This window comes from Apis cerana, linkage group LG11 (assembly GCF_029169275.1).
Source record: "Apis cerana isolate GH-2021 linkage group LG11, AcerK_1.0, whole genome shotgun sequence".
NCBI classification, from domain to species: Eukaryota; Metazoa; Arthropoda; class Insecta; order Hymenoptera; family Apidae; genus Apis; species Apis cerana.
The window spans coordinates 14,632,103-14,646,900 of NC_083862.1; the positions used below are offsets into that span (position 1 = coordinate 14,632,103).

At 24.0% G+C, this 14,798-nt stretch overlaps 3 protein-coding genes across 5 annotated transcripts; 2 read left to right on the forward strand and 1 right to left on the reverse strand.

Moving 5' to 3' along the window:
• Positions 1-286: 286 nt before the first annotated feature.
• Positions 287-3,820, forward strand: LOC107995978 (uncharacterized). Its single transcript, XM_017053803.3, has 13 exons — positions 287-443; positions 601-787; positions 862-1,127; positions 1,186-1,566; positions 1,656-1,820; positions 1,877-2,055; positions 2,137-2,360; positions 2,422-2,564; positions 2,638-2,838; positions 2,935-3,060; positions 3,141-3,286; positions 3,368-3,569; positions 3,640-3,820. The coding sequence occupies exons 1-13, from the start codon at positions 389-391 to the stop codon at positions 3,783-3,785; spliced, it is 2,421 nt and encodes an 806-aa protein (XP_016909292.1). The 5' UTR covers positions 287-388; the 3' UTR covers positions 3,786-3,820.
• Positions 1,815-9,364, reverse strand: LOC107995977 (nuclear pore complex protein Nup133). Of its 2 annotated transcripts, XM_062082328.1 has the most exons (20): positions 8,601-9,364; positions 8,192-8,531; positions 7,814-8,131; positions 7,565-7,735; positions 7,375-7,504; positions 7,112-7,288; positions 6,879-7,038; positions 6,645-6,807; positions 6,408-6,567; positions 6,222-6,334; positions 6,040-6,146; positions 5,755-5,971; positions 5,536-5,679; positions 5,251-5,452; positions 5,025-5,184; positions 4,740-4,935; positions 4,478-4,672; positions 4,177-4,399; positions 3,945-4,093; positions 1,815-3,869 (listed from the first exon to the last, which is right to left on the reverse strand). In XM_062082328.1, exons 1-19 carry the CDS (start codon positions 8,693-8,695, stop codon positions 3,960-3,962), a joined length of 3,405 nt encoding a protein of 1,134 aa, XP_061938312.1. In that variant the 5' UTR covers positions 8,696-9,364; the 3' UTR covers positions 1,815-3,869; positions 3,945-3,959. The 2 variants fall into 2 exon arrangements, with proteins under 2 accessions (XP_061938312.1, XP_016909291.1); XM_017053802.3 differs by lacking the exon at positions 1,815-3,869 and having other exon boundaries at positions 3,885-4,093.
• Positions 9,365-9,473: 109 nt separating this feature from the next.
• On the forward strand, positions 9,474-14,676 carry LOC107996013 (valine--tRNA ligase). Of its 2 annotated transcripts, XM_062082326.1 has the most exons (18): positions 9,474-9,768; positions 9,905-10,078; positions 10,204-10,331; positions 10,464-10,628; positions 10,694-10,895; positions 10,958-11,246; positions 11,306-11,430; positions 11,508-11,653; positions 11,719-11,923; positions 11,989-12,162; positions 12,245-12,366; positions 12,498-12,606; positions 12,703-12,975; positions 13,081-13,398; positions 13,525-13,677; positions 13,748-13,951; positions 14,032-14,307; positions 14,385-14,676. In XM_062082326.1, the coding sequence occupies exons 1-18, from the start codon at positions 9,601-9,603 to the stop codon at positions 14,598-14,600; spliced, it is 3,447 nt and encodes a 1,148-aa protein (XP_061938310.1). In that variant the 5' UTR covers positions 9,474-9,600; the 3' UTR covers positions 14,601-14,676. The 2 variants fall into 2 exon arrangements, with proteins under 2 accessions (XP_061938310.1, XP_061938311.1); XM_062082327.1 differs by lacking the exons at positions 9,474-9,768; positions 9,905-10,078 and having other exon boundaries at positions 10,239-10,379.
• Positions 14,677-14,798: the final 122 nt, after the last annotated feature.

Below are 14,798 nucleotides of genomic sequence, written 5' to 3' on the forward strand. Positions count from 1 at the left end.
AAAAAATCAAACAATTAATTAAACATACATTAAATAAATTTATCCATTATTTTTATCATAAAAATCTCTTTTTTTTTTAAATTAAATATCAATGCATTTTATTATACAAGTCAATAAGTTTGTATTAGAAAAATCTAATTATTCTTTTCTAAATTAAATTAATATTTATAAGATATTTGTGTAGTTGTTAATTAAATTTGATAATTAAAAAATGTATAAATTTTGCAATTTTATTTTAAGAAAATTATATATTTCTATTAATATTATCTTATCAAGTTTTAAATAGAGTACAATCTTTTTTTTATTTGTATATGACAATGAATCATAAAGATTTAAGTAGATATGGATAACAAGGTATAAATGTTAGATTTTCAATAATATAAAATAAATGTCTAACATAATTATGATATTTAATAAAATTGTATTATTAATAATTTATTGCGGTAAGTCGCTACAAATTATAATAAAATATTTTAATAAATATAAATAAAATAAAATTAATAAAATATAATTAATAAAAAATAAATTAAGTTATAAACTATAATATTAATATGATATAAGTTATAAATTATATTATTTTAAGCATTTTGTTTGTAATAGAATTACAATTAATATGGACACAAACAACTATACCCAAGTCACTTAGAGAATGTTATAAAAATAATGTTACATTGGATCCTCCTATTCCATTAAATTTACGTATATTGGTTGATATCATACAAAAGATGGAAAAATATTCTTATTCAACAATAGATATGAGAGTAATGTCTTCATCAATATTACACAGGTTAATATATATATAGTTATTGATATATCTAATATTTTGACTGAAACATAATAAACATAATTTATAAATTATAGATTTAGATTTGATGGTATTGAATATCACAAAAATATTCAAACTACAGAAAATATATTACCATTCAGTGGAACTGGAATACAACGTATTAAACACAAATTGATAGAAGAATTAATTCCAGGCAAAGCAGAAATTTTACCAGTTCATATACTTTCACAGGAAGAACGTTGTATTCTTCACCAGGCTATTTCAAGTTCAATTTTGTTATTTGATAATGAAAATAAATATAAATTATATGGACAAATTCCTCAAACTGAAAAATTAAAAGGTAATTATTTAAAAAAAACAGATATTTATAGCAATTAAAATAAAAAATTATTATTTAGGTAGAATGCTTACTGATACATGGAATTATCCAAGACAACAAGGAGTGATTTTGACACCATGTGGTACTATTGCCCCTGGAATAATTATAGGAGCAATTGCTGCATCTCTTCAACATCAAAACATTGCTGTAAATCAATTGGTTACAAATTTGGAGACATCTTCAGATACAGCACATTATGATTCCAACAAAATATTATTTAATAATGATTTTCATCTATTAAAAATGAATTCTACAAATATATATAATTTAAAATACGATAAAGAAGAAGTTGAATTTATTCTTCCAAGAAATCAAATAATTCATAAACCATCTATGTGGTATAATGCTTTAAAATCATCATCTATGAAAATTGATAATATATGGTTAACAACAATTGCAGGCAAGATATATTATTGTACTAATAATTATAAATTTGTTAGATTTGACGTATAAATATAATAATATAATATACAAAGAATTTTTATCTAGGCGAATTAGCAGAAATGGTTGTGTATCAAGGACCTTTAGGAAATAATATGACTTTTGGTGCAACAGGATTCTGGCAAAATATTATGCGTCCAACTATTTATTATCTCACAAATTCATATAAAAATTTTGATGTAACTCGAGCTGAATTAATAGGAGGCATTGATGGTAAATTAATAATATTTTATTTTCTTAATAAAACACTTATTTACAATTTGTTTCAGGAATGATAATTTCAAGTTATTTACAAAGTTGGATTCAAGATTTTTACAGTCTTCGTCTTAGTCAAATTTTAGAAATGTATTATTCATATGAAGGTGTTGTATTCAATACAAACGTAAAAGCTTGCGATCGAATACAAACCTTCCAATATGCAGTACCAAAGACTATTTTAAATGAACAGGTTTGTGACGATTATTAATGAAATTAGAGAAAAAATATAATACTTTAATATACAAATTTGTAATAGAATTATTTGTAATAGACTTATGCCATAGCTCAGACATTAGCTTATCGTAAAAGCATCGCGTATATTTCTCCTGAAACATTACAACAAATGGTTGACTTTGCAACTGAAAAATTTTATACTTATGCAGAAAATCATTTATTTCCTGAATTATCTTGTCATCAAATAAATCAACCACAAATAGAAGCGATAATCATATTTGACGGTACATGGACAATACAATATATGATAGATTTCCTTGCGTAAGTATATTAATATAATTTTATATTTTATATTTTTATTTCCAAAGTTCTTTGTGTTTAGAATTTTAATACAAGATTTAGATATATCAATGTATGGATCAAAAATGGGAATAATAAATAGTACTTCAGGAGAATGGTTATTAAATGTTACAAATAGTCCATCAATTGCATTTCAAACATTAAATAATTTTACAAATGTTATGTGTAAGTTTTAATATTTTATAAAAATATTCATATATAATTTTAATTGATCATAATCATATATGATATCTTCTAGGGTCTACACAATTTAATTATATGCAAGTTTTAAAAACAGTGTTTTCCTATCTAAATAATACTTGGGAATACAATCATAAGCACCATATAATTGGAAATCTTGGACAAGTAGTTATATTATTAGTTCCATTAGCACATATATCTAATAACGAAAAAGAATCTATAATGACGTTATTACATCAATTAAAATATAATCATCCAGGTAAATATATGAACTTTATATAATTAAATTAAAATAAAATATTAAAATAAAAAATAATAAATTTTGATAATTTTTTCTTTATAAAATAATTTACAGATGTTCATTTTGTATATTATGTATCAAGATATAACGAAAATTTATTTGAACCATTTATTTTATCAAATGAAGATTATATGATAAAAAATTCTAATATCGATGCTATTGTTCAATATGTGTTAAAAAGTATGTTTTATTATTAAATTACTTAATATAATATTATAAATATATATTCATATATTTATATAAAATATGTAAATTTTTAGTTCCACGAGCACTAAGACCTGCAACAACTTTAGACTTAAATAATTCAAAAATTCCCCAAATAGAAGATTATATAAGTCCTTCAAAATCAATTACTTATAGAATACATTCACATTGGAAACAAAATATGAAAAAAATATTAATTAAAGTTTGTATTTAAAAAATATACTATTCAATGACTTTTATAATTTTTATTTATTTTTACTCTAATAATTTTATAATTTTGTAGATTCATACTTTTGATTATGGTACAATGAAAGTCTGTATGTGGATAGAATTTAAATCCAATAATAGAAAAAATTTGCAATGTATAGAATTAGCTGGTTATAAAGAAATTATATTAACTGATCACTTTAAATGTACCAGTATTTCAGCATGTCCTAATTTGTATCTTCATATCCAAAATGTAACTTCTTTATATAAATGTGCAGGTAAATATTAATTATATAAAAAATATATCAAATATGATGAATATATATATACAAATAATAAAAATTTCAGAAATAGATTGTAAAACACCGGATCAAGTAAGATTCATCATAAGAATAAATCAACAAAATATTGATTATAATAATTCTGCAGATCAGAATGTAATATTGATCTCATTATATATTTTTATCTTATTTATATTTCAAATACTTATATAAATTTTATTATATAAAATAAAAAAATTAATTTTTCATTTCTTTTATTAATTATTTATGAATTTTTTTATTTAATATTATAATTTACTAAAAAAAATATAATTTCTATTATATATAAACTTATTTATTATTTTAAAAAATACAAATTTTGTTCTTACTTACAATTATTCAAATAGATTAATAATTGCTATATGCATATTCATATACGAATTTTATCAAAAATTGAAAATTACTTGATGCAGCAAGATTTCCTAATTCAGGTTCTATCAAAAGCATATCAATTGGAGGAAGAAATTCATTTACTTCACCTCCTGTATTAAAAATAAAACAGAAAAAATAATAATATTTTTTTTAAAAAAATAAAAATTATTTTCTTAAATGATTAATAATTTACCCATAAAATGTGCGAGATCCATTAACTTAAAAAATATAGTTTCTTGTACTTGTTGTTCTGGATTCTTTCCTATAGTATCCCATTGATCTCGTTTAGCGGCTCGTGCCCAAATTTGTAATTTTAAAGACACTTTTTCATCTTCTTGTTCCATGTATTTTAGCAAATCAAGAGCTTTTTTAAAATCATATTCATTTGCCTCAACATTATCATCAGATGTATATAACTAATCAGATGTATCAATTATATATTTGATATATATGTTAAATATAATATAAATATATTTTTTAATTAAAAAAAATACCGTAATTAATTCTGTTGGTGTAAATACTCGTAATTTTTCTACATCATAACCGTACGTCGTAAGTAATTGAGTTGGTAAATCTTCCTGATGAGCTATCAATGCCAATTCATTATCAATTCTTTTCACACAATCTCTTATTTCTTCTTCTAAATCATCCGAAGCAAGAAGAGCCAATTTTGCTAAAGAAAGCATGGACTGTAAATAAAATGAATTCATAAATAAAAATATTTAACTTAAAAAATAAAATATAATATATTTGTACCTTCTTACGTGTCACTAATTCATTTTCCTGAATTGCTAAAGAATGAAGAGTATTAGCAGCAAAACGTAAATCATCCATAAGAGCAGATTGTACCCATGATAAAGTTGGATGTTCAGCCAATTTTTCTGATAATTCAATTGTACCATCGCGTCTACATTTTTCTACTAATTGACCCTGTCGACCATCTTTTACATACCTGTTCATTCAAAAATTATTATATTAAGAATAAAAATAAGAATATTTCATATTTCTAAATCATTAATAATTTCTAAAAAACAAATTTACCATGAAAATAAAAATCCCACGAAATCTTGAGCTGCAAATTTTTTTATATATCCATCCAATCGACTTTTATTGTTAGTTAATTCACATATTTGTATGAGAGATGCAAAATCACAATATTTTTCAGCTAACATTGCAGCATTATCGTACTGTTCTTCTTTTACTATAAATTATTTGTTATAAATATTTTTTTTTCAAATATTTGTTTAATTTAAATAAGAATACATACTCAATGGTTGAATTAGATTCATTCGATCCGTTTCATATTGCTTCAAAAGTATTTCAAATTTTTCTGTACCCTTAACACTTTCCAAATGACATTTTCGACCATCTAATATTAAATCTATATAACTCACTAACTGTTCGTACAATTCGTTCCTTACAGTTGAATCATTGGTTCCAGTTATGCCATGCTTAAGAGTTAAATTATACTAAAATAATAAATTATATTGATAAAGATTTTTTTTAACAATTTTTACAATAAAAAGATAATTATATATATCTAAATATTAACCATTGTAGTAAGACAATTTCTTAATCCATGTCTTCCAATTGCTGCTGTCCAAGGAAGATATTCAGTTATACCATACGAACATCTTGTAGGAAGAAATCGTTCAGCATTATGTTGTCGGTATTTCATCACTTCGTGTAATACACCCTATTATTAGCGCGTATTTAATAATTTTATATTTTTATTTTATTATTAATATCGTATTGGACTTATTGTACTTACTAATAATATAGCATTTACTTGCATAATATAATGTGCTACCTGTTGAATAGGTCTTTCAGATTGAGTTACCTCTGATGCATTATTCACTAAAGTAGGAAGAAAACGATGCACAGTACTAACTTCGCGATAAAATATATCACGAGCCGTTAATTCATCAGATACATATGATTCAGGACTTAAAGTTTGTTCTATTATTGTATCTATAATATCTGCATATCTTTAAATAATTTATATTAATTTTCAACATAAAAAAAATCCATAAAAATATAACTTGAAGAAACTTACTTATTTTGAAGATTATATATGGTTAATGCTGCAATTATTTTTTCTGCGTATTCTTCAAGAACATATGGTGTAGATATAATTATTCCCCTATATGTAACAGCACAAAACTAAATCAAAAAATATAATATAATAATACCATTGATTTATATATTCAATTACAATTTCATAATAAATTAACTTACTCTATTCCATAAATCATGTTCTTTTAAAAATATTATAAATAAATCTATAGCTTTCTGTTTTCCTTCTAATTGATTAGGTATTTGCATTGAAGTAACTGCATTTATTGTCATGGCTGGAAACAATATGTGATTATTAAAATTTATATAATATACATCATATTTAATATACATAAAAAATTTAATTACACAAATCTCTATGATTTGACCAACGTGGATCATTTGCTGGATAATCATCTATCAAATCTTTAGCAACTTTTAAAATCAATGTATCAAGATTAGCATCTATATCCATTATTGGTTCTTCTTGCAAAGGAAAAAGTTGTGATAAAATTTCTTCACATTGTGCCTAGAAAAAAATTGTTTTAATGATTATATTTCTCATAATATAATTTTATAAAATAATATAATTTAAAGCAAATTTACTCTATTTTGTCGTAAACTAAGAAGAAATGCAGCACGTAATTGCGTAGAATTATCAGAACTATAAAACATATCTTGAACTTCTTCATTACTAATAAGACTAGTAAAATTTTGTGTCGAATTAGATCGATAATTATAATCAGCACTTGTATTATCTGTGTAACTCCTAAAAAAATTTATTTTATTCTTAATAAAATTATTTATTTTTAAAAGAATATAAATAAAATGAAAACGAACATATTAAAATCTTGTGATATAAAATCTGATGGCATAATAGAAACTAATCCGAAGTTTTTAGTAAATAAAACTGGAGTTCCTGAACACAATGCACCACCAAGAATACTATCATCCCCACCTCGCACTAAATCTATTTTGTCCTGTTCATTTTCAGATGTACCTAAAATATTTTCATTTAAAAATTTGAATAATATTTTATAACTATAAAAAGCAAAGCAAATAATCTCACTTACAATTCACAACAAGTACTTTATATTGATTATATATAATAGCTTCCCAACCACATAATATAAAGCGATAAGAAACTAAAGTTGATTCAGCATCATTATGATATGAAATAGGATCGATTTTAATTGGTATAAACCATTTAAATGTATTTGCTAATGTTGTACCAGATAATTGTATCAAACCTACATTTAATTATTGTATAATGTATAATATATAATAAAAAATATAATAATTTTATTTTTATTTTTTCAATCATTTTTTCAATCACCTAATGCAAATTCAATAAAAGATGATGCATCAGCACAATAAGCTGCCATTAAAAAGACTATTCCTTCATTACATGGTTGCATATCAATCAGCCAGGTTTCCATGTTTTGTGGATTACATGCACTTGATTCCTAATTATTAAAATAAATAAATAAAGCACTTATTCCTTATATATACAATATTTTACATACCCAAATTTTTCTTTGGAAAGTTTGTGAAATAATATGTCCAATATCTTCATCAAACTCTATTTTCTCTTGTTCATTATAAGGAAAAGACCAATATTGCAAAGATGAACCAGCTAAAATAAGAACTCTTGATCCTCTATCTCCTAAGGTTGTGCAAGTAACTTTTACTAATTTCTATGAAATAAAATTAAAGCTTTCATTTTTTCATTATGTTATTAAAATTATAATAAAAATATTGCACAGGAAATTTACTGTTTCTGTAACTGGGGATTGAGGTATAGCACCAAAGATAAGAGAAGTCATTCTTCTTCCTATACCTCCTAGCCATCCTTGACTTGTTCTAAGAACTTGACAAGTAACACTATTTTTACCACCAATAAACTGTGATTGTAACAATGCTACTGTACATGTGGTTGTAGCTAAAATACAACCATGACCAGGAATGTAAGTAAGACAATCAACTTCTTGTCCAGCAAGTTCTGCACTTGTTTCTACAGAAGATTCTTCATGTGCAACACTAACCCAAAAACGTACAATACCTTCAGGAGAAACTGCCATACAACTAGGTACCTAATTATTTAAAAAATTTTAATTAAAGCTCAATTTAAAAATAAATAATGATTTTAATACCTGATAGCCTGGAGGTAACCATACAGCTACACATTCTGCTTTATGAGCTAAATCACTTTGGGGTAATAATAATTCTCGACACTGACTTTTAAAAGTTCTTTTTTGTTTTGAATCATGAATGGTAGTCTTACATTGCCATACAAGTAATCTTCGACCACATACAAGCCAAGCCCAACCATCTATTGAAATATTAACACTGACTGCAATATTTCTATCTACAAATGTTAAAGCTTCTGTAACAAGTACAGGTAAAGATGATCCAAAGCTCTCGACTACATGGTTCGGTGATTTACATATTATTTGTACGGATTGATTTGATCGTCCAGATACACTTATTGTTCTAGAAATAAAATAAAAATTCATTATAAATAATTTTAATTCAAACCAGAAATATTTGTAAGAAACTTACGAATTATTTTTTCTTAAAGATTGAATAATCGACATACGCTTCCGCGGAGATGTTAAATTTCTTCCCAATGTATTTCCTATATTCGTTCGATCCATTGCAATTTTTTTTTTATTTAAAACTTTGTATCAAAGATTGTATCAAAGAATTGGTTTATATATAGTATTTTAAATAAAAAATCTTTTTTTTTTTGTACATATACAATATTATGTACATAACATGTTTTATATGTAAACCGGTAAAATTACATTTTAACATAACAATAAAAGCCAAAATTAAATGTAGATAGCTTGATCAAAATATTTCAAAATTTTTATCAATATATGGCATATAAATTAATAGTTTTATAAATGAAATAAATAATAATTTCTTAATGCAATAACTTTATATATAACAATTTCACGACTAACGTTAAATTTATATTTAGAACCAAAAAACAGCAATTATAAATCAAATATCTTTAACCTATTTCATAATATTTAAAAAATTTTTGAAATTATATTAATATTTCTAGTTCTATAATGGATTCAAATATGCATATAATTTAAATTGAATATTGGCATTTTATTTACACTTATTTTTCTTACTCTAATTGAAATTTTCAAATTATATTTAAAATTATTCAAAACAAATATAGCATTTAAAAATCTAGATAACGATAAGAATTTTCTATATCTTGAAATCTATAAATGCTTTCACGATTATCTGATATAAGAAAATGAATGCTATAATTATTTTAGGGATTTTAATTTTTTTATTCCATTGGGTATCCGAATATAGATCTAAAACTACTATTTAATTTTTATTTTCATGCCATCTTACGTATATTGAAAGAAATACAATAAACTTCTATAAGAGAAATCTCTTCTTTATATTTATTACATCATGCAATAATAGTAAGTAGATGATGTGGAAAACGTGTAGTTAACATCATACTTTTTTAAAGTATGTCATGTTGATGTATTTAATTGAATATTTAAAAAGAATATAACAAATTGGCAAAATGATTGATATGAAAACTGAGGAAATTAAAAAAGAAACAGACGTTCCGCTGAAAAGTGCAAAACAGTTACAAAAAGAAGCAAAAAAACAAGCAAAGTTGGAAAAATTTAAGCAGAAACAGGAAAAGAAAGAAAGCGATAAAATTCCAAAAATTAAAGAAAAAAATGAGGCAAGATTGTTTTGATTTTCTTTATTTTCTATTGTTAATTTTTTTCATATATTCTTATTTTTTTAATTAATTAAACAATTCATGTTTATTTCCATAAAATAAAACTTTTATTCAAACTAGATATTTTTACTCTTAGAAAATAGAAAAGAAAAAAGAATCTAAAGAATTAGCTATATATACAATAAATACACTTGAAGGAGATAAGAAAGATGTTACATGTCCAATGCCTGATGCATATAGTCCAAAATATGTTGAAGCTGCATGGTATGCATGGTGGGAAAAACAAGGTTTTTTTAAACCTGAATATAAAGTATGTAATTAAAAGATACTTTGATAAAAAAATTAAATATTTATTTTCTTATTTTGTAATTTTTATATTAAATATATATTAAATATATATTATTTAATTATATATTTAATTATTATTAATTATAGAAAAAGAATATATTAGAGCCAAATCCTAAAGGAAAATTTATTATGGTGATTCCACCACCTAATATAACTGGGTTTCTTCATCTTGGACATGCTTTAACTAATGCTGTAGAAGATGCTATTACAAGATGGTAAAGCAATGCTTCAATATATATTTTAGAACTACATGATTCTTAAAAGTAATATAGTTTACTTAGTTTTTGAATTGTAATTTAACAATTTACATATAATAATTTATGCAACAAATTTTTATAATTTTTTAGGAATCGAATGAAAGGACTTACAACATTATGGAATCCAGGTTGTGATCATGCAGGTATTGCTACTCAGGTAGTAGTTGAAAAAAAACTTTGGAAAGAAGAACAAAAAACACGCCATGATGTAGGAAGAGAAAATTTTATAGAAAAAGTTTGGAAATGGAAAGAAGAGTAAGTCTAAATATGGATTTACATAATTTGAATATATACATTTGTGTATAATTTATCAATTTTAGAAAAGGAGACAGAATTTACCTGCAATTAAGAAAATTAGGTGGATCATTTGATTGGGATCGAGCTTGTTTTACAATGGATCCAAAATTGTGTCGTGCTGTTTCAGAAGCATTTATAAGATTGCATGATGAGAATATAATATATAGAAGTAATAGATTAGTCAATTGGTCCTGCACATTAAAAAGTGCTATTTCTGATATAGAAGTTAGTAATTTTAAGTAGTAATACTTTAATTATCTATTTTTCAAATTATCTGTTTTATGCAGGTTGATAAACTCGAATTAACTGGTCGAACATTACTTTCAATTCCTGGATATCAAGAAAAAATAGAATTTGGAATTTTAGTATTATTTGCTTATGAAGTGATAGACTTTGAAAAAAAAATAATAGTTGCTACTACTCGCATTGAAACAATGCTTGGAGATACAGCTATTGCTGTTCACCCAAAAGATAGTAGATATATTGATTTCATTGGAAGATATGTACAACATCCATTTTGTGATAGAAAATTACCAATTATAGCTGATGAATTTGTAGAAATGGAATTCGGAACAGGTTAGTATTTTTATAACAAATTTTTTAAAACACTAATATATGACATAAAATCAATCTAGGTGCTGTAAAAATTACACCAGCTCATGATCCTAATGATTACGAAGTTGGAAAGAGACATAATTTACCATTTATAACTATTTTTGATGACACTGGAAATATTATTGGAGATTATGGACAATTTACGGTACACATAGTTTCACATGAAAATTATACGTTTTGTTTTAATAAAAATTGATATTTTTTTTAATAAAATCTCTTCAGGGTATGAAACGATTCCATGTTCGAGCAGCTATAATAAAAGAATTAATTGCAAAAAATTTATTCATTGAAATTAAAGAGAATCCTATGGTTGTGCCGATATGTAGTCGATCTAAGGATGTTGTTGAACCATTAATGAAACCTCAATGGTAATTTGATATTTACATATATAATAATATTTATTTTTATTGGTATTTAATGATTTTTTTTTTAGGTATGTAAAATGTAGCGAAATGGCCTCAAAAGCAAAAGATGCAGTAAAATCCGGCGAATTAAAAATTATTCCGTCTCGATATAAAAAAATTTGGTATCATTGGATGGAAAATATCACAGATTGGTGTATATCTCGGCAATTATGGTGGGGTCATCGTATTCCTGCTTATTATGTTAAAATAATTAATCCAAATATAAAAGTCAAGGTAATTTTAGAGAATATTAAATTACAATTTTTTTATACAAATTTTATTATACAAATTCATGTTAGCTAGATGATGATTATTGGGTAAGTGCACATTCAGAAAATGAAGCTAAAAAAAAGGCTGCAAAACAGTTAGGTATATCTGTAGATAATATTATTGTTGAACAAGATCCTGATGTATTAGATACATGGTTCTCTTCGGGTCTGTTTCCATTTTCGATATTCGGATGGCCAGATAAAGTATGCATACAAATAATTTATTTTATATGATGTTAAATTATATTATATAATTTGATATTAAAATAAAATAATTATATTTTAGACTGAGGAATTTGAAGCATTTTATCCTGGTACATTATTAGAAACTGGACATGATATTTTATTTTTCTGGGTAGCAAGAATGGTCTTTTTAGGTCAAAAGTTAATAGGAAAATTACCATTTAAGTATGTAAATTTTTATTCTTACATTTGATTTTTTAAAATTTAATATATATATTTATGTATGTATATATATATGAATGTTTTCATATTATGTTAAATATATAAATATATATATATAAATACTTTTAAAACAGAGAGGTTTATTTACATGCTATGGTACGAGATGCTCATGGCAGAAAAATGAGTAAATCATTAGGAAATGTTATAGATCCTATGGATGTAATTAATGGGATATCATTAGAAGTATGTATTTTATCTATAATTTTTTAAATTTTAATAAGATATTTGTTGTTTTTATATATCATTTTATATATCATTTTATATATCACTTTTATTTAGGATCTTCATAAACAATTAATAAATTCAAATTTGGATCCAAAAGAATTTAAATATGCTATTGAGGGACAAAAACGTGATTTTCCACAAGGGATTCCCGAATGTGGAACTGATGCTTTAAGATTTGCACTTTGCGCTTATACGATGCAAGGCCGCGATATTAATCTTGACATTCTTCGCGTGCAGGGATATCGATTTTTCTGTAATAAAATATGGAATGCGACGAAATTCGCTCTTATGTATTTAAATTCTAATTTTGATGAAGATGTTCAATCGGTAAAACCTTTTAATATTAATAGCTATAGAGAATATTTAAAATTTTTATGAAATTTTTTATTATAATATTTTTTCTTTTTTTTTTTTTTTTTTTTTTTTTTGCAGACAAATGATATTGTAGTAGGTGACAATGATTGGTATCAAAATACTTTAAAAGAAAAATGTGTGCAAGAAGCATTAAATAATTATTTGGCAGATTATTCTTACTTAGATGGATATAAACCTTCACAAATTGATACAAAAGTTTATCAAACCTTTATCGAACTTGATAATGATTTTACTAACTATCCTCATTTACATCGTTGGTATAAACATATGGCATCTTATAATAATCAAGAAAGATCTATGTTTCATGCAGAGAAAGGTAAAATATTATCTCAATGTGGTTGTAAAATACATGATCACAATAATAAGAAAAAACAGGTAAATTATATTGATTTACTAATAATTATTAATGATTTATAAATAAATCAATCTTAAAAATCATATAAAATATTAATATTGAATTATATAAAATAAAGGTAATTTAATTGATTTTTCTATCATCAGTTACATTGTGAGTCAAATATAGATTCTTGGATGCTTTCTCGCGTAAGTTATGCAATAAAGACATGTAATGAAGCAATGACGCAATATGATTTTCCAACCGCCACTACTGCTTGCTATAATCTTTGGCTATATGATTTATGCGATATTTATTTGGTTTGTATATATAATTTATTTGTAAAATAATTTATATATATGATTATTAATTAATCATATTTTTATTTAGGAGTATTTGAAACCAGTATTTCAAAGCGATGATGTTAAAAGAAAATATGCAGCAAAGAAAACTTTATTTAAAACATTAGATATAGGATTAAGATTGTTAAGTCCTTTTATGCCATTTATAACAGAAGAACTTTATCAACGTTTGCCTCATAAAAAACAATTTTATCCTAGTATTTGTGTTAGTCCATATCCAGAAGTTACAGAGGTATTAAAAAAATTTTTTAATTATTTTCTTTCTATAATATAAAAAATAATATAAAAAAATTTAATATGATTATTTTATAGTATTCTTGGAGGAATGAAGAAATAGAAAAAGATGTTGATTTTATCAATAAAGTAATAAAAAATATTCGATCAACGCGTGCAACATATAATTTACCAAATAAAATCAAGACTGAAGCATTTCTTGTATGTAATTCTAATAGCTTAAAAGAAAAGCTTTTAGAATATCAATTGTTGATAGAAACTTTATCTTACTCTACACTCAATACAACAGAACCACCAACAGGATGTGCTATCATTACTATCACGGATAAAATTCAAGTTCATCTATTGCTAAAAGTAATAATTATTAGTAATATAAATTAGGAAAATAATTTTATTATTTTTAATTATAAAATTTGATATATGTTCATAAGGGTTTGATCGATTCAAAGAAGGAGATAGAGAAACTTAGCAAAAAACAGGAGCAATTAATAGATGTTATTCATAAAATTAAGCAAACAATGGAAATTCCTGATTATAATGTTAAAGTACCTTTGGATGTACAAGATAATAACACAGAGAAACTAACAAACAATGAAGGAGAATTGCAACGAATCATTGATGCATTGTCGGTATTACGGGCAATATAATATTAAACTTTTTTAGATTTTAGAATTTCATTTCCATATTAGTTTCTTATTTATTAAATTATATTTTATCACACGACATTATTATTTATTATTTCTACCCTTTGATAAATAATTTGATAATTTTTACAGGAAAATAATTTTTATTATAGGTAGGATTTGTTTCAAAAATAGAAAGCAAATTTAGATAATCAGATTTAA

Coding starts and splice junctions, on each gene's coding strand:
- LOC107995978 (XM_017053803.3), top strand. CDS start 389: ATGTCTAACATAATTATGATATTTAATAAAATTGTATTATTAATAATT. Junction 1,128..1,185: donor TCAAACTGAAAAATTAAAAG/GTAATTATTTAA, acceptor ATTATTATTTAG/GTAGAATGCTTACTGATACA. Junction 2,565..2,637: donor TAATTTTACAAATGTTATGT/GTAAGTTTTAAT, acceptor GATATCTTCTAG/GGTCTACACAATTTAATTAT.
- LOC107995977 (XM_062082328.1), bottom strand. CDS start 8,695: ATGGATCGAACGAATATAGGAAATACATTGGGAAGAAATTTAACATCT. Junction 7,505..7,564: donor CTTTCCAAAGAAAAATTTGG/GTATGTAAAATA, acceptor TTTAATAATTAG/GAATCAAGTGCATGTAATCC. Junction 6,335..6,407: donor GTCAAATCATAGAGATTTGT/GTAATTAAATTT, acceptor TATTGTTTCCAG/CCATGACAATAAATGCAGTT.
- LOC107996013 (XM_062082326.1), top strand. CDS start 9,601: ATGATTGATATGAAAACTGAGGAAATTAAAAAAGAAACAGACGTTCCG. Junction 11,924..11,988: donor ATCCAAATATAAAAGTCAAG/GTAATTTTAGAG, acceptor AATTCATGTTAG/CTAGATGATGATTATTGGGT. Junction 13,678..13,747: donor ATTTATGCGATATTTATTTG/GTTTGTATATAT, acceptor ATTTTTATTTAG/GAGTATTTGAAACCAGTATT.